Source organism: Phalacrocorax carbo, chromosome 12 (assembly GCF_963921805.1).
Source record: "Phalacrocorax carbo chromosome 12, bPhaCar2.1, whole genome shotgun sequence".
In the NCBI taxonomy this organism is placed as follows: Eukaryota; Metazoa; Chordata; class Aves; order Suliformes; family Phalacrocoracidae; genus Phalacrocorax; species Phalacrocorax carbo.
Genome location: NC_087524.1, coordinates 6,923,156 through 6,941,391, shown reverse-complemented (window position 1 = coordinate 6,941,391; position 18,236 = coordinate 6,923,156). Strand labels below are relative to the sequence as shown.

Here is an 18,236-nt window from a genome sequence, read left to right as displayed (position 1 = left end):
TTGGTGTTTCTTTGCCATGTTTTGAGGAGGCGCTTTACTAATGCAGGACAGACCGACTTTAGTTTTCTTCTGAAGATCGGTGTATTTCTTCTGAAGTTGTCATTATACGTTCAATTCCTGCCAAACATATGGACACGTAGGAACTGACTGCCTCATCTGGTACACTGCCCTGTTTCGGACACTGTCAGCAGGAGACCGTTCAGAGGAAGTTCAGGGGAAACCCTGGTGGATAATTATGGGAAGACTCATTCTGTTATTAATACTTTGCTTATTTAGTAAGGTACCATAAATTGTATTTAGCCTCACAAATGAAAAAAAAAATAGGATTTCACTATTAATATTGCTCTGAATTTATTAACTGTTAAAGCAAAGCTGTTCTCAGCAGCTTGTACTGTGTTAATAAAGACCCCTTCCATAATTGTAGGGTTGGTTTATTTGTTTTCCCTCCAGACCTCTTCCCTGGCATGTGTCTGTATCTGAGGGGATGTAATTTTCTGCTGAGTTTTCACATGTGCTTGGCTCGACAGGCTGGCTGCACCGCGTGAGCACTTGGGTTGTGAAGACTGTCAGGTCTAGCAGAGCAGGATGACTTTGTCTTGACTACGCTACCACTCCTTAGCACTTGCACCACAAGGCAGGTCTGTGCTAGGACAATCAGTTTGAGCTTGAAGTACCTCTTAATCTAAGCTAGAAGTCTTTTGGTGGTTGGGAGTTGCCCAACACTACAATTCTGTTGTGTTACTCGCTAATATTTTGAAATACTGCAACAGGAAAGAAAGAATGAAGCGATGTACAAAGTCCTGTCTCTGTGATTCCAGAAAAATTAAACCTAATTTAATTTCAGTAATTTTTCTGGAAAGTCAGCTTTTCCTCTCAGACGTGTAACAACAACCCTGATGATACTGAAATGCTGCTAACGAACATTTCCCCTCATCTGTATCACCTTAACTAGCCAAGGATCAAGTGTAGTTCCAACCAATAAAATACGATATAATAGGAAAGAGTGATTATTCGCAGCCACATTTCCCACATAGCCAGCTGAACACTGCATTGTCATCTCCTTAGGGTGGTCTGTCATCAAGCATTATGCCTTGCAAGATGAGGTTCCCCACAAATTCTTGTGCGACAGTTAGCAATAATATGCTCTGTTACAGTCATACACAGGAATCTGTAGCAAGGCTTTAAAAAAAAAATCAGAAAATGGGTTATGAATAATACTTATTTTTAAACTTAATTATTTTTGAGGGTGTGACATTTCTTTTGAGGCTGACAATATTGTACCTGTAATAATGAATCTAGTACCATGGTAAGCATAAGTATCAATTGACCCTGTGGCACCCTAGAAAGTTGAGCTGAGTTTCCTAGAGGGTCAGGTTTTTAACACTGGAGGACAAACATAAATGTATTCTTGGAGTATCAAAACCCCAAAAGAATGGAAAGAGACAGAAGAACAAACTGTCAGTGGTCTGAGAACTTTTCAGTCAAATAACTTTGTTCCAAAATTAACCTCCAAAGTTGTCTTCCAATAGGTGAACAATTTCTTCTAATCTCTATGTACAATTTATATAATGAACACACAGATTACTCTTGGGATGTTGCAAGCCTGCAGTCCTGCTTTAAGCTGGAGCTTTATATTTGAACTTTCAACTCAGTCTAAAACAAAACATTTATAGACTCTTTCAGGAGTGCCCAACATCTAACAACTTTAACAAATGCATTAAAAATGAAATTATTTTGGAAAAAAAAATACTAATACACTTATACACTTAGAATGACACATTTTTTTCTTGAGTGTTACTCAGTGGGGTAGAGTTAGACTCACCTAGATGGCATCTAGATGCCATTTGGGGGCATATAAGAGCTATGTACATAATGCATTGCAAGGGGCCAAGAGCGGGTTTCTGTAGTGTGCCTGCGATATACCTGCACCATCAGCTACGTAGATCTTGCCTAAAGTATTTCTGCATTTCTCACTACTACATTCTCTGCTTCTCAGTTACTTGGAAAGATGCACTTATTTCACATGAATTTCCTTGTATATGTACTCTGTATTCTGCACATATTCAACCAGGAGTAAGGTCATGAAAGTTCTGCACAAATTCTGCATTATAAAACACATGGCTGGTGATCTTCCTTCTGACACTGTAAAATGCACATTCACAAAGAAGCAAGAGTCTGAGTATACTAATACTACAATGACAACTATTTAGGTAAGGTATTTAATCACACTGAATAAACCTTCAACTGATATTAATATTAAAAGGAGAATAAAATGACAAGTTTTCCTTTATAAATGCAAGTATTTAAATCAGAAGTTAACTGCTAACGGACAAAAGCAAGACATTAGAATGCAGTGATACAATATAGATAATATATTCTCAAGTAGGCAGTAAATAAAGTCATTCAGCTCTCCCATCTGGATGTTAACCATGCGATGTTGCCAGGTGCGGCTCCTTAGCTCACTAACATCTGATGGACCAGATGTTACAACTGGAAGAATTCCTTCCACTGCTCTGCATCTCGGAGCAGGAGGGTGTGATGTACCATGGGGATTGTACCTTCTGCACCTTGTTGTGCAATATTTTTCCCCAGCCCTTTTTTTTTTCTTTCTAGGGGACAGATATCATATGAACCTGGAAATATTTAGGAAATAAAGCATGTTTATTAAAACTAAGATACTGTTAGTCTACAAGTATTATACTTTGGTTATGAAATTGTTAAAATTTGTTCATAATCTAAGTTTGAGGAATATCTCCTTTTAAAAAAGCTACTCGATCTAGGAAAAAAACTAGATCATATTGTGGAATATTTTGTAGCCGGTTCTCCTGAACATGGAGTATTAAAGAACTATGTGCTAGATTCTGACCTTCTCTTTTTTGCAGATGGTCCTGTGTCAGTTGGAATGAGTCTGGATATTGCAAGCATTGATACAATATCAGAAATAAATATGGTACTGTAGCCTTTGCAAATATTTTGTTTTGCATGTTGATAAGCCAATGTCTTGTGTTTACAGGTGCTGGCAATGTGACTTTGGGGCTTTTCTCCTTGCGCAGTCAATGTCTGTTAGGAGATGGAATTTTGTTTTTTCACTACAGGTAGTGGTTATAGCACTACAATAAAGTATAGATATGCAGGTGCAAATCACACCTCTCTCAGACACAAACAGAGATTTGCTACTGAGTATTAATCTTAATGAAAGGCTTGTAGAGCGGTATTTATTTTCCAGATGAAATGTCTAAATCTTTACTCATTTCAGAAAATTCAAGATGTATTAATGTGACTTTGAAGCTATTCCTGTTCCTTGTCATTAGACACAGCTGAACTCATATTGTTTGTCTCTTTTCCTGTTACTGTCACACATTAAATTATTCCAGCTGTGTTTACATTTGTATCATTTATTTTTGAACAAACTATGAAATGGAATATACTTTTCTAATTAAAGATCTTCCATTGGTACATAGAAATAAAAGGCAAAATTCATTAACCAGATATTCAATATAAAAAAAAAATTGTGTGTATATATATATAAAAGCATGTACACATATAAATATATATATATGAAAAAGCATATATATATGTAAGTACCTCATCATTTTATCACTCAGGTTTCCACAGAGGTTGAATATTAGAATCCCTCTGTACTTAGTAAGTATTACTTATTATTGAGAAAGGGTGAAGTAAGGTTAGAACTTAAGATGAACTTATCATACTGATTAAAACACACCATAAAATCAGAAGTTGATTAAAAAGGTGCTAAGGAATAGTGTGATTTTAATGTAAGACTACAAGGCATATATGAATTGAAGGTGAAGGTCTTGATGAATTTGGCACTGCTGTTTTCCTTGTGGTAATGAAAGGATAATTTCTGCTAAAAGATGATGATTCCCTTCCTATTTCACTAACTTCTTTCATCTTTCTGTGTATCTAAATTTATACAACTGTTTTTAGTTTTCTTAAAAATGCACTATTTAAGAGTTTATGTGAACAAAATGGCGATTGCAAACACATAAATAATTCTAACATTTTTCAACAAGGCCAAGTGCCAAGTCCTGCATTTGGGTCACACCAACCCCAGGCAGTGCCCCAGGCCTGGGGCGGAGTGGCTGGAGAGCTGCCCGGCGGAGAAGGCCCTGGGGGTGCTGGCTGACAGCCGGCTGGGCATGAGCCAGCAGTGCCCGGGTGGCCAAGGAGGCCACCAGCCCCCGGGCTTGTGTCAGCACTGGGGTGGCCAGCAGGAGCCGGGCAGGGATGGGGCCCCTGTGCTCGGCCCTGGTGAGGCTACACCTTGAATATTGTGTTCAGGTTTGGGCCCCTCAGTACAAGAAGGACACTGAGGTGCTGGAGTGTGTCCAGAGAAGGGCAACAAAGCTGGTGAAGGGTCTAGAGAACAGGTCTTATGAGGAGCGGCTGAGGGAACTGGGGCTGTTTAGCCTGGAGAAGAGGAGGCTGAGGGGAGACCTTATCGCTCTCTACAACTACCTGAAAGGAGGCTGTAGCAAGGTGAGTGTTGGTCTCTTCTCCCTAGTAATAATCAATAGGATGAGAGGAAATGGCCTCAAGCTGCGCCAGGGGAAGTTTAGGTTGGATATTAGGAAAAACTTCTTCACCAAAAGGGTTGTCAGGCATTGGAACAGGCTGCCCAGGGAGGTGGTGGAGTCTCCATCCCTGGAGGTATTTAAAAGAAGGGCAGATGTAGGGCTTGAGGATATGGTCTAGTGGTGGACTTGGCAGTGCTAGGTTAGCGGTTGGACTCCATGATCTTAAGGGTCTTTTCCAACCTTAATGATTCTATGATTCTATGATTAAAGATTTACAGAGCCAGATTATCTCCTTAAAAAACTCTGACTTCGGCTGATTTATAGTCCAAGACTTAGTCCATCAGCTTTTACTGTAAAATTCCGATGACTGTAACAAAATCTATTCAAGATAATATTTCTTAATGATGTCAACCTCGCATCAAATGCTGGAAAATTTGGCAGTACAAGAGCCAGTACAACTGCTATCGGCGTGCCAGCATTTAAGAATGGGATATGGAGAGTCACACGCTATTTGTGCCCAACAGCTGTTTCTACATACGTTTCTAAAACAGAATAGAATACAGGCCTGCTCCGTATAACAACTTTGTTTTTTCTCTTTCAGGACTACACTGCTACCATATTTCTAAGGCAGCGGTGGACTGATGAGAGACTTTGTTTTGATGGCAATAAGAGTTTAAGCTTAGATGGTCGGCTTGTGGAAATGCTTTGGGTACCAGATACCTTCATAGTTGATTCAAAAAAGTCTTTTCTTCACGATATCACGGTTGACAATCGTCTGATAAGAATATACCCGAATGGAACAGTCTTGTATGCTCTACGGTATGTATATCTTGCATATCAGCCTTTATATTTGGCTTCTACTTACTTTTTAATCTTTCCACGTTAGCATAATTTTATGCTTAAGAAACTGATCTATTTGCAAAAGTAGAATTTGCATGTTCTTGTAGTTTTATGAATATGTAATATTATTGACAAATATGATTAAATTCCTAAATTTAAAAGTAAGACTCATTTTCTTCCCTAAACAGACCCTTTTGCTTTCATGTAGGCCAAATGCAGGATTCGCATTTTGCCATTCCTGTTGTTTTGCAATGAAGTCATCACAGAGGAAAGCAAGCGGTTATTATTGATTTGCATTATTTATTGTGGATTATGCTTTATAATAGGTTTTGATAAATATAGCAAAACTAAAATATATTGCAAAACATCAACAAGGGGTGGCCTTTTTAGACTGCCACTAAACTCAGCTATTCTGGAGTGGTTTCCTGTTTTGGATGCTATTACTTTTCCCCATTAGATACCAGTAAACACTAGTTGTTTTTTCTTCCTTGCAATAGATATTTGCCTGCAAATATTAGTTCAAGAAGGATATATGGCTTATTTTTATTTTTACTGATGAACAAATTTATCCCATTAATAATCAACAATACTCTTCCCCCCCCCCCCCCCCCCCCCCCCACTTCTCAAGGATCACGACGACGGTTGCATGCAGCATGGATCTGACCAAATATCCAATGGATAAGCAGACGTGTACTTTGCAACTGGAAAGCTGTAAGATGCTTAATGCATATTTTTATACAATTAGAAAAAAATCTGAATTTTTTTTTCAAGGGCTGCTAGATATTATTGTCAAAGAGGCTGGAATTCTCGAAGAAGCCAAGGGATGGTATGTGACCACTCCCTGTTGAATTACAATAGTATCTGCATACAAAGACAAATGCACAAGGTATCACTGAAAACAGCATGGCAGTACCAAAAAGCTGCCATGCTATTAATGATTAAGCAAAATCTCAGGGGATTATCATAGGCCTGGTTTTGCAGCGCATCCTGCAGTTATTCTGTCAGTCTTCAGGGGGAGTTCTGCGAGCAGACATTTTACAGCACAGCCAAGATGATATTTTATCTGTTTTTGTCTTTCAGATAGTCTGTATTTTTTTCTCCCTGAGGCACAATTCCTTTAGGAAAGAAAGAAATTAGAATAAGGCTTATTTGTAAGGCACAGAGTTCATATTTACTTAATTTACTGTCTTCATACTGGAAAAAAGAGTATTTGCTTAGACACTGTTCTGAGATATACAGAACTTTCAATGACTTCTTTAACTGTCTCTGTGCCAGTGCCCTCGGAAATAAAGTAATCAACTGATGGACCAAGACTAAATAAACCTTTATAGGTTCTCATTTTATTGATGTCCTCATAATTTTCATTAAAATATGCTAATCGTTTGTAGACACCGTTGCTTTGCAAATAGCCAAATGTGCATGTTGATAGCTTTTTGCTATTATTCATACAATAAGACTCTCTAAAAATATTTTCACATGGGATAATGTAAAAGGATACCCAGTCCTCTAAGATGAAAACATATGTTCAAATATGTCAATACCTATTCAAAATCTTTTGGAAGGTTTTTCAGTACTTGTCAAGTTTTATTCTTTACCATTCAGGTCATGTGTGTGTTCCTTATCTCCTGTTGGTAATGACAAATTAGAAGATTGCTGCAAAGTTTCATTTTAGACAGAACCACAAAGGAAATCAACCCCAAAACACTTCTGACACAGGATTCCCTCCAAAATTATCAGTTTTATAAGATCTGTTTAGTAAATAGTGATTTGATTTAGAATGTGGATATATCTTTTATTTTCCTTTGGAAAAACATATTGGTAAGTCAACGCATATGGTTTTACATCAAAGGCATTGGTTAATGAGTCATTTAATATTTTCTCTAGTTCCAGAATGACATGTATGTCCAACAAGTACTTAGATCTTTTTGACAGGATTAAAACAAGGAAAATTCCCTATGTAATTAAAAATAAGCATTTTTCAGAATGATTCCATCTGTTTTTCAACAACACACAAGTGTGTCCTGTCCAAGGGGAAAACATCACGTCATCACAAATGTTTCCATGACATTGGTATTCAGTTTTAAAGAAAAAAGCTACAAGCAGTAAATGCAAAAGGAAAGAATGTGCCCTTAACTGTGGCCCTTTTTCTTCAGCGCACTGTAATACAATTTTTTGGGTATGATGGAAATGGTGTTTGCGCCCTCATGAGACAAGCTATGACAGTGTATAGATCAATAATGACATCATCCTAGAATAATGCTTGCAAATACCACTACCTGGAATTAAGAATTGTGAATGCAAGCATGCATATAGATCCACACAAATACCAAGGTGTATAAATAAGATGTAAAATATATGGCAAGTATGTGATCTGGAAAAAGTATTAGGCTGCTTATTAAGTGATTGCTAATGTAATCAATCAATATTATCAAGTAATGGCTTTACACAGTAAAGTATCCCTAGTGGCCTTTACAACATGCTATTCTGCTATTAGTTAATAACATCAGTTGATTTATACTTTCTACACAGCAAAAGACATTTCCGCCAAAATGTCTATTGTTTTTTCCCCTGTTATTGCAACATTTTAGAAGGCAGTACAGGCATGTGTTGGGAGACAGAGTTGCCACTCCGAGTCTCAGCTGATATGGTAGATGTGACATCTGGGGACTTGGAAGGCTCCTGTCTTGGTTCGTGCTGCCGGGGGGTTCATACCACCATTCATTCACACTGGGCTGAGGGCGATTTCCCTCTTCTTCACCCCTTCCCCCCCCCCCCAAGCCTTCAGTCCAAATACATATTCATGTTTGGGCCCATCTCTGAACTCTTATATCCTTTTTGAACTTGTCCTTTAACATTTATTCAGTGAAGAGCCATGTGAAGGCACTTAACTTGTGCTTGAGAATCAGGGGAAATTAAAATTAGCAACAGAAAAGTAAAGAAACTCATTTGTATTAGATATTATGAATGTTTAATCCCAAATGTACTATTCCTGTAGTTAACCCTGTTGACATTAACTGCTAATACTGTATCAACAAAGTACAGGAATGAGACATTTTGGGCTTGAGGAATTAGTTAGAATGAAAACTCAGTGTCATGTAAAGAGAATAGAGATTACTTTTAAAAGCCAAGTAACATGGCTTATGAATTTTGTCTCTATAAACTTTTTGAACATTTTATAATTAGTAAAATATTAATCCACTGAATAAAGAACAACTTTGCACGGAGGGAGCACTGTGCTATTTAACTCTACTGGCTATTGATAAGACTGTCCCCATGAAAATGCTTCACACATAGAATTTTTGAATTAGTATTTTCAAAGAATTTTCATAGGAAAGATCACCAAAACCTACTAATTGTTCAGCTGATGAAAATGGTTCTATTAAGGCGAAACAACCTCCATTTAGAAATATGCTTGTTATCACCCATCTGGGCATTGAGAATTTCTCCCATCTCACACCACTTGGAAGACTGAATATCTTCTTAAAAAAACCAATTCTTATTTATCGTGGTACTCTCTAGTTCTTGGGACTTCATTGAAATATCTGCAGTTCGTTTATACTGAAGGAAAGTAAAATGAATCCACACCTGGGGTCATGCATAAGAACTGCTTTTACAAACCTCTTTGTTTTGACTGAAGACAATGAAATCATTTGTTTATAGGAAATGTTACTTTTATTTTTAATCTCCTGGGGAATTTCCCAGCATGTGGTTTTAGAGAAGCGGGAACTTATCTTGGACGTGCATGCTTTTGGCTTAGTCTTTTGACACAGCAGTGTTTTGACTTTAACTGCTACAAATGTGCTAGTGTGAGCAGAGATCCCTGGTCATGATACCTTTTCAGAAAACTGCCAGTGATGGTGCAAACGCAATTTATGCTTAAAGAATGGTCAGGGAAAGGACTTGTGTGTGAAATTGTCATTTTAATTGGTGACCAACATACTGTTTCCTTGAAATGAAATTTCTGAACTTTTGCCTACATTAAATGGCTGTAGGAAATCAGTTCTTTTTTGTCATTGCAAGAAAACAAGCCATTAATTTAAAAATATTAAAATGCTCTCTTTATTTTAATGCATCTTTTTTCTGTTATTCTAGAGCTTTGTTCTTTTTGCAGCATATACCCTTGTGCAATGTATTGCGTTATTGTCTCACTGTAATTTACTTACAATTGACTGGAGTCTAAAAATAATAATCAGTTCATGTTTCTGCCCCCTAAGCCTAGCTATTAACTTGCACAATATAAGTCTGTCAAATACAAGAATGATTGATCTAAGTATGCTAAGGGAAAAGATGTTCAAATGCTCCCTGTTAACATGTAAATTACATTAACATAATCTTGAATTAATCATATACACTAGTCTGAAAATTGCCTCCCTTTTAATATAATGGGAAAAAGCTACAGAGGTATTTTAGCTATGATTGTGCTGCGTATTGACAAGCGTGTGCAAAACACAGTCGCCTTCTGATAGATGATTCATGTCCTGTCTTGGCTCCGAATTACTACTTGAAGGTTAAGAGGAAGTCTCCCGGGGCCCCTGAAGCATGCCACACTGTTGAGCCTGCAGAAACACCAGCATCGAAGCTGGTGTCCTTGGGAAGCATCCAAGCTCCTAAGCCAAAATGTCGTCCCGAGTGACGACCCAAGCCCAGCTCGGGCACAGTGCCAGCGCGCAGCAGCCCTGCTGCTCTCCTCACCCCTCCGTTTCTATGGGAATGAGCACCAAATGCACTGCATCAAGAAACAGCAGCCTGGGCTGCAATGAAGGGCACGCTCAATGTTTAGTCCAAATGTTGGCAGTGCTGTAATTCATAAAAACTATATTTCTTTAAAGCTTAGCAGATTTTGCCTTTAGAATACCATGTGGAACTAATCTCTTCTATTAGTTTGTCATCTATACTAAAATAAAAGATAAAAAGACCACCTCTGAAAAAGTCAGCCTTTAAATTATAAGGCTTACCACGTTATTGGGAGTTTTGTTGCAAACAGGCATTATGTTCTGCCAAAAAAGGCATTGTTTATGTCTAATTGTACTTTCAGACACATAAATCAGAAACAGCTGAACCAAAGTGTGCTCAACACAAATTAATTATTGTGTAAAATAAACACTTGCATTGGCTTGTGTATTGCTACAGGGGGTTATAACATCAATGATGTCATGTTTTACTGGACTAGAGGAAATGATTCAGTTCGAGGTTTGGACACGCTCCGACTGGCACAATACACAGTGGAAGACCACTTTACCTCAGTGTCCGAAGCAGTGTATGAGACAGGTAAAAACACTCTTCTAACACTCTCTAGGTACAGTTTGGAATATGGCTCTGGAAACAGAGCAGCATTAGGGAACTGCACACGTTGCTTTCTCTTAGGATGAAAGTTTTTGTTTTCTGCTAGATTACATTCTTGAAACCATACATACTTTTCCAGGTATTACCAGCAGAGACCCAGCTAATGTAAAGGCTGAGAGTTTTTGAGGGTTTTCTTGGAGGCTATGCATTATCTCAAGGACAAGATGTACTGCTTCTTCCATGTAATGTTGGGGAGAGCTCTTGTGAAGGAAGAAGAGCCTGTAAGCTGAGCATTTAAATGTGAGAGAGACCAGGGATGCTGGGTACCCAGCCCAGAACAGTTCCCAGCCTTCCTGGAAATAGCCACTCCAGTGTTATTAGGCCAGTCAAAAGCCTCTATTCAGCCATGGAATTTTCCATGAATGTGCTGGGTGCTTTTACAACTGCAAGAAGCTGGGTTTCATGACTAGTGCTTGCCGGAGTTGCTCTTTATCCACAGCAGCCACTGTCCAGCCTGGTGGGCAGCAGAGCACAGATTGCCCAACCTGAGGTTCCTCTGCCCAGGGAAGGGTCAGAAGCATCTCCACAGACCTGCTCTCCTGCTGATCTTAGGAAATGGCTGTAGAAAGTTTCCTCTAACTGCAGGACTTTACCTCATGAAAGTGTCTACTCCTATTTATTCTCCAGAGATTTTAAAAGGGCTTTCAGAGAGTTCAAGATGTGCCAAACCTGCTTTATGCTCTCTGAGTTACTGAGTTGGTCCTTTGTTGCTGTTCTTTGCTGCATACTCAGTTTCTCTTCTGCCCAAGCAAACATGCCAGCCGCAAGGGTAATCTTTAAATGCAGACACGCACACCCTTCAAAGCTGTAGTTTTACCAGGGATATGTTACTAATTCTGAATCACAGAAATAGAGTTTCTCTATTCCATTGTTGGGTATTTCTGCTTTAATAATTTGAACAGGGAAATTGTTTGATCTAATTTCAGGTATTAATTCAGGCTAAAAGTCAAAATTCTCTAAATGGGTATAGAAGTAGAAATGAAATACATACTAGCAGGCTCCAGGATCACAAAGTATCTTGCTACTGATATAAGTGACATCTGCTTGCCTTCCTCCTCTTCGCAGCTTCTGGGTAAGCAACATCAGGTTCAATCAAAGGAGAATAATCCTTTCCTGCTGTTCTGTCCAGAGGCTATTAGGACCTGTTCACCATACAGGAAAGAGGAAGAGGAAATCTGCCTAATCCTTACCACATTCTATCATAGACTCCAGACTTTAAAGCCAAAAAATGTAATATTTTTTTACCAAATAGAATAAAACCAAGTTCCAATTATAACCAAAGAGGCATTAACAGATGAACTGTGCTGCTCTCATCAATAAATGATGCTGTTTTCCTCTCTTTATGTTGGCAGGAAACATACGTATAAAGGCAAAAGCCACTTTTTCTTTTAATTATACATTTTAATACATGCATCTTAATTTGATTAACACTTTCCACACCAGCTTGTTTCAATTCTCATGTTCAAGAAAGCTACGTTATCAAGTACTACACAGTACTTTTAGAAAGAAATCTCATAATCCTCTTAATTTTCTTTGAGTCATTATAAATTAGGTGCTATTTTCTGCAGACTTTTTTTTGGGAAAGCAGTGCCTAATGTAGCCCATATTAAAAGAAAAAAGCAACTAGATTATGGAACTATGTGATCAGTTTTGAAATGAAAAATGATGCTTTGCAGTTCTTTAACACCGTTGATAGATACCTGAGAGTAGTTTATAAAAAACAGTTATTTATAACAGTTACGACTGAAAAGGCTAAAGCTAAAGGTGCGAGACAAGAGCTGTGTGTAGTATTTCCTAACGCAGCAAAAAAGGCAATCAGGATTTGATACTCTGTGAACTTGCACAGGCAGTACAGCTGCTGTGCAAGTGAAATATTGTACAACAATGCAAAGCCCCAGTTCACGTACAGCCACTGACAGAGCCAAATTTAAAATGTAGTCAGCAATATTCCTGCATAAGTACCTTCAGTAAATTTAAGAAAAGGGCGCTGGATTAATCTTGTTTATAGGACAGCATGTATCACATAATAGTATATCACATTATTGTAATTACATAATAGTGAGTCACTTTGAATAACGTTAGCTAGATTGCTGGCTAGGATTTGGTGTTGATTTTGTTTTGGTATAGACCAATTTCATTTTGGACTTGGGTAAATTAATTGCTAGAACCACTTCCTACATGTTTTTCAACTACAGTCCTTATTCTGCATATACTGATACCCTTGGGCCCCAAAAACACGTATCTGCCATCAGTGCCTACTGGCTTCTTATTTTAGCTGCCTAGCCAACAGCACCTGCATTCTCAGAGTAATAAATAGTGATATAAAAAGCTTGCCTTTCTTATTGGAAAAACATAAAAGCAATGAAGGACTACTCGAATCTAGCTTTTTGTGTAAATAATCATAGAAATAAGGCTGAAATACACTTTAGGAATTAATTTAATCTATTCTCATGTCGCAAGGCAAGGTCATCTGTATCTACAGCCTACTTCCTGACAGATGTTTTAGAAGTAAGTCAGGCAAACCTCCAAAGTGTCTCCTTCATGACCTCCCTAGATGAATTTTTTTTTTTTCTGGTGATTATTACAAGCATATTTTCCTCCTGGCTAATCTTGATCTCCCTTGCTGCATTTCAAACCCATTATGTGGATATGGAAGATGAATTTCCTGCTATTTTTCAGCAGCTGTTTCACGATTTCAGGACAGATATTTTTTTCCTCAGACCAACACTTTACCTCTTTTTAATTCATATAAACAGTTTCCTAGATAGCCTGTGTTTGCTATTGTTCTCCCATCAAATTTCTCATATATTTGCTGATGTGCAGCAGCCAAACCTGGGTACCCTGGTAGAATATCCCATCAGACATCTGCCACAGAGGGAAGGGTTTGCTTAATGCATTTCATGAACTCTCTTCCTTTTTATCCATTCTGGGTTGATATTTGCTTTCCTTGCAGAAAATTATTGTGCATTTTTGACCTTGTTCAGTATGCGATTCTTTCTAGCACTCCACCTCCTTTATTGACCTGTAGCCACATATCCCCTGTGCTCTGTTTAGGGAGCTAGTGATGTGTAGCATGTGAGTGTAGGACTTTGTACTTGCTTTTGTTGAATTGCATCTTGTTTTACTGAGGCTGTTTTTGATAGTTATTGAGACAATTTTGAATGCTAATCCTGTTCTCCGATGTGCTAACACTCCTTTCAAAAGTATGTCATGATGTTTGTTAGTGAGCAGTACTGGGCACAGGACAGACCCCATGTGTTCCCACTCGATAAATGCTTCTGTTTTCACAGCAAATGATAGCTAATTAATCTCAATAAGTATTTTTTGATTGGAGAAAGAAGCAAAAAAAGAATTTAATACTTGAGGCTAATTGCCTGTTGATAGTTTTACTTCTGGCCAGGAACCTTTCTTAGTCTTGCTCTTACTGCTGCAACCCTTCTGCCAAGTCTTCAGCAGCAGCAGGAATGAAAAGGCTCAGCTTGCTCAGGTCTAGTCTAACACTAAGTCTTCAGCCTGAACCGAGACGGCAGGGAGAGTTATGTCAGGCAGTCAGGGCCCTCAGCGCCCTTCCCTGCTGAGGAAACCATGAAGTCAGCAAAATAGCATATTCAGGTGGTATTATTTTGGCAGAACAGAGGGAGAGAAGAGACAGAAGGATAAAGTCAGTCTCCTCTCCTTGATGCACAAAGACAAGACATTTGCCCCCTTGAAAAAGACTGCAAAGGGAGCTGGCTGCTGTTCCCTGTCTGCATTCACTGCCAGGATTTTGATGTGTATCACAAATCCTGCTTTAGCCTCCTCGGGCTAGAGGCCTCGTCAGACCTCATTTGGCTATGACGTGTTGAAACTCTGCTGACTCCACATTGTTGGCTTCTCAGGTGGGAGCTCATGACTAAACCAGTAATGAGTTGCTCTCATTTATAATAGAGATCTGAAAATGAAAAAAAAAAAGTATAAACTGTATATAAACTATAAAGGGTGTATAAAAGTGTATAAATATAAGACTCCGATGCAGAGTGACTGTTCATCAGTGACAGTCTCTTTCGCCTGAAATGGAGGCGTTACCTTGCTTTGTCATACAGGCCCACCTGCAGTTTCCCAAGGATGAGAGGATTTCTTAGTTAACAATCTAGCTATTCTAGGATTTTTCAATTCTTCTTTTTTGAGGTATAGTACACTGAGCAACTTCTCTCATTCCCTTTATCTGTTCTTTTATAACCTGTAATTGCTCTCCAATTGTTATTTCTGAGACCATCTTCTTTGCCATACAGGTCTTATAAACAATCTCAGAACCATATTCAGTATAATCTTATCTGGTGAGTCTTTGGTCAGCCTCACCTAAAATTCAAGCAGTTATGTAGGTATACAGATCCGTTACCATGTTATGTTCAATTTACCTATCTGAGCTCATATAATCTTTGTAAGCAAGGTTTTCCACTTGAGTTGGCGTTGAAAATTTTCCATTGTAAGTTGTTTTTGTGATACTTCTGCAATGTAGAACAGTTTAGAAAGAAAATGGTTTTGGAAAATGCATTGAAAAAGCTACAGTACCATAAAAAGATATGGAAAGGCAATGAATGGAATAATATAAAGGGTATTAAGAAGAGGCATTTTTCATTAACTTCTGGGAAGTTCTTTGTAGTATAGACAGAAATGCATATAAAAACTCAGAAAACTTTCTGTGGCATAATTGTTTTGTCAGGTTTTAATTTTTTTTTACAGGTAAGCTAAATGGATAAATATATCTGCACACAAACACTGCATGAAAGGGTTTGTTTCATTCTTGGGAAATTTGAATTTCAAACTAATTTTTTGTAAAGCATTTTTGTGAAGATGAAGCACATGTTAAGAAGCCTGCCCTGATCTTTCATTTCCTTTAGTTCACCTCGGAAGAAGTAGGAAAATAGGTACTTTATAAGATCTTGACTGTGAAGAACAGAAGACTATGATTGTTCTCTGAGGAAGGGACAAAGGAGCTGTAATAACATATTAACATATATTAATATATGTTGACACCCTTGGTGTCCTGCATCAGTCAGAGAATTGCATTCCAGTTACACAACTTATTTGTTGGGTAAAAGCGGTGACACTACCCGTTCCTTAATGCATATGCTTATTGTAAATGAGCAATAAAAAAATTGCATACTGAAAACTACGTTTTCAGCAAATAATTAAGGCAGCAAAATTCTATATAAAGCTTTCCTGTACTGTGCCCTTAAAAGGTGCAAGTAAAGAAGAAAATGATGCGTTGGTAGAGTTACACTGACGCACTTGTGTGAGATGTACATCACAAGCTGTAGCTGGCACCCAAGAGGTTAGCATACATATTTCATGATAAAGAAGAATGTGCTCTTTGTGCCTGACTGCACACCCCTGCGCAGGATACCAAAGTGCTTCTTACATAAAGAGTCATGTGGAATAGGCTTTTACTGGAGTAGAGTTCATCAAAAAGTCCACGGGAAGTATCTGTGGGGAAGAAGCTCCTATTCCGTCACACTAGAGTGGAAGTTAGGAACTACCGACAGCATTTGCAGAGTGTCCATCCTTCCTTCAGGTGCCTCTGCTGCGACCATCTGCTGGTCAGAGGGCAGCAGGAAAGAGCAGAGGTGCAGCGTTCTGCCATCAGCTGGGAACAGATGCCAAAGAAAGATGGGATAATCAGAAAATGGATGACCTAGGGTGATAAGGAAGCCTGTTTTTTTAGGTTTATGTCTGTTTCTCAGGCAGCGCAGCTATAGTCAGTGTTGAATAAAATCATAAGTATTATGGCAAGATGTGTATGAAGTGTCAGATAAGCAGTGCTGTAAATTAGAATATTGTTTTTAGAAGGTAAAAGGCAAACTTAAAGGGCAGGTTAAAAAGAGGAATAAACTAATTTTTTTTGCCTTCAGAAAGATTTGCCTTAGGCCTAGACCTACATCTGGGAAAGAATCTATGCTGGTATAATTTTTGATACTGAAACAAAAGTAGTCAGCTGGAACTACCTGAAACTTTATTTCTTTCACCTCTAACTACCTTTGAGTGTACTTTTTTTTTTTTTTGAAAGCAGTAGAGAGAGTTAGAGTAGGTATGAGACTATAGTCTGCTATCTGGGCGGCTTCTTCATCTACAGGCTAGAGCTGTTGTCTAGTTTTGTACTTCTGCTTTATAGTAAATTCTATAAAGCTCAAGTAACTCAGCCCAATCTTTCACTGTAGGGTGACCTAAGTAGAATACCTCACCTTCTGGTGTGTTTAGAATATGTATACTGACAGTCATTTAGGCTCAGGTTCATCTGAGAAACTGTTAAACACAGTAATTCAATACTTTGGTAAGCACTAACACTTTGCCTTTGCTGCAGAGTTAGCTATCTGCACAGAGATTATTTCCACCACATTATCAAATTTAAATCTGAGCAGCCATACACTGAGATGCCATCCATCACGGGCCAGAAACTTGCAGTAAAGGAGTCTTCTCATTTCAACGCAAATATTTTATTTCAGTGAGACTCAAGCAAGGGGCAAACAAGTTTTGAGGAGTTAACTTGACCTGCACTTGAGCTAACTCTAATAAAGCCAGGACTAGGATTAGATGAACTTGTTTCATTTTTGATCTGACTGGTGGCAGTATAGCCTCAGACGTGCAAGTGAAAGGCAGTGAGATACAGCATTTCCATTTCATATGCAACTCACGTAATAGGAGTAGCAAATCTGTTTCTTTTTAAAGATGATAACTTTGGGTACATGTGGAGTGTAGATGAAAAAAGGACTGTAATATTTCCCTATCTTCATTTTGTCCCACTGCTCATCTCTTTAGGATGATAAGTATGCATTGCATACTTCTTCTTGACTACTTTTTCCTTCAGTTTATTACAGGAGGAGCTCATTTGAATTCTTTATATAGGTTGCTTCAAAATTTCCATTATAAAAGCTCTTCTGAACTCTTTAGAGAAATGCTGACACTATTATTATCATGTCCATGATGTGTCTTTGGATCTTGGCAAGTAGAAAGCCTTCAGGTTAGAGAAATGCCTTTTCTTTCCTCCCCCCCCAACCATGCAGCTATAAGCTGTTACATCTCTATTTCTCTTTGTTGTTCACATTGTTTCAGAAATTTCTGGCATCAGGAAAACTAACATGAAAGAACACAGGAATATTCAAAGGGCGAATCTACACTTGGAAATCGCAGCAAAATGGCAAAGTGTGACTTTCAAGTTTGATATTTTGAACTAACTTCCCATGTACACACTTGACTTTTATACTAAGGTGAATGGAGATAGTTGTAGAGTGCTAACAAGGAGAGGCTGTTGCTGTATGGCTGTTATGTATTGGCTATTTCAGAGTCTTCCTTCTTTAAGACAAGCTCTAAGGCTGAACCACAGGAACCCCCAAGTACTCTACAGGAGGCATAGTCCAGTCTCTTCATTCCCCTTTGTTGTGTACATGACACCACGTCCTTCCCTACGGTCAGCAGCTCAGAAACACAAGACAAACGACTTTTGTGCAGGATTCAGTTTCCTGCTGATGGTTTGCACCC

General features: G+C 38.4%; 1 protein-coding gene across 1 annotated transcript in view; it reads left to right on the top strand.

Moving 5' to 3' along the window:
- Positions 1-18,236, top strand: part of LOC104046829 (gamma-aminobutyric acid receptor subunit pi-like) — a 40,109-nt gene that overhangs the window by 12,053 nt on the left and 9,820 nt on the right. The window contains exons 3-6 of the mRNA XM_064464499.1: positions 2,883-2,950; positions 5,140-5,357; positions 6,007-6,089; positions 10,509-10,646. Of these exons, the coding sequence (XP_064320569.1) occupies positions 2,883-2,950; positions 5,140-5,357; positions 6,007-6,089; positions 10,509-10,646 (507 nt within the window). The remainder of the gene's footprint in view (positions 1-2,882; positions 2,951-5,139; positions 5,358-6,006; positions 6,090-10,508; positions 10,647-18,236) is intronic.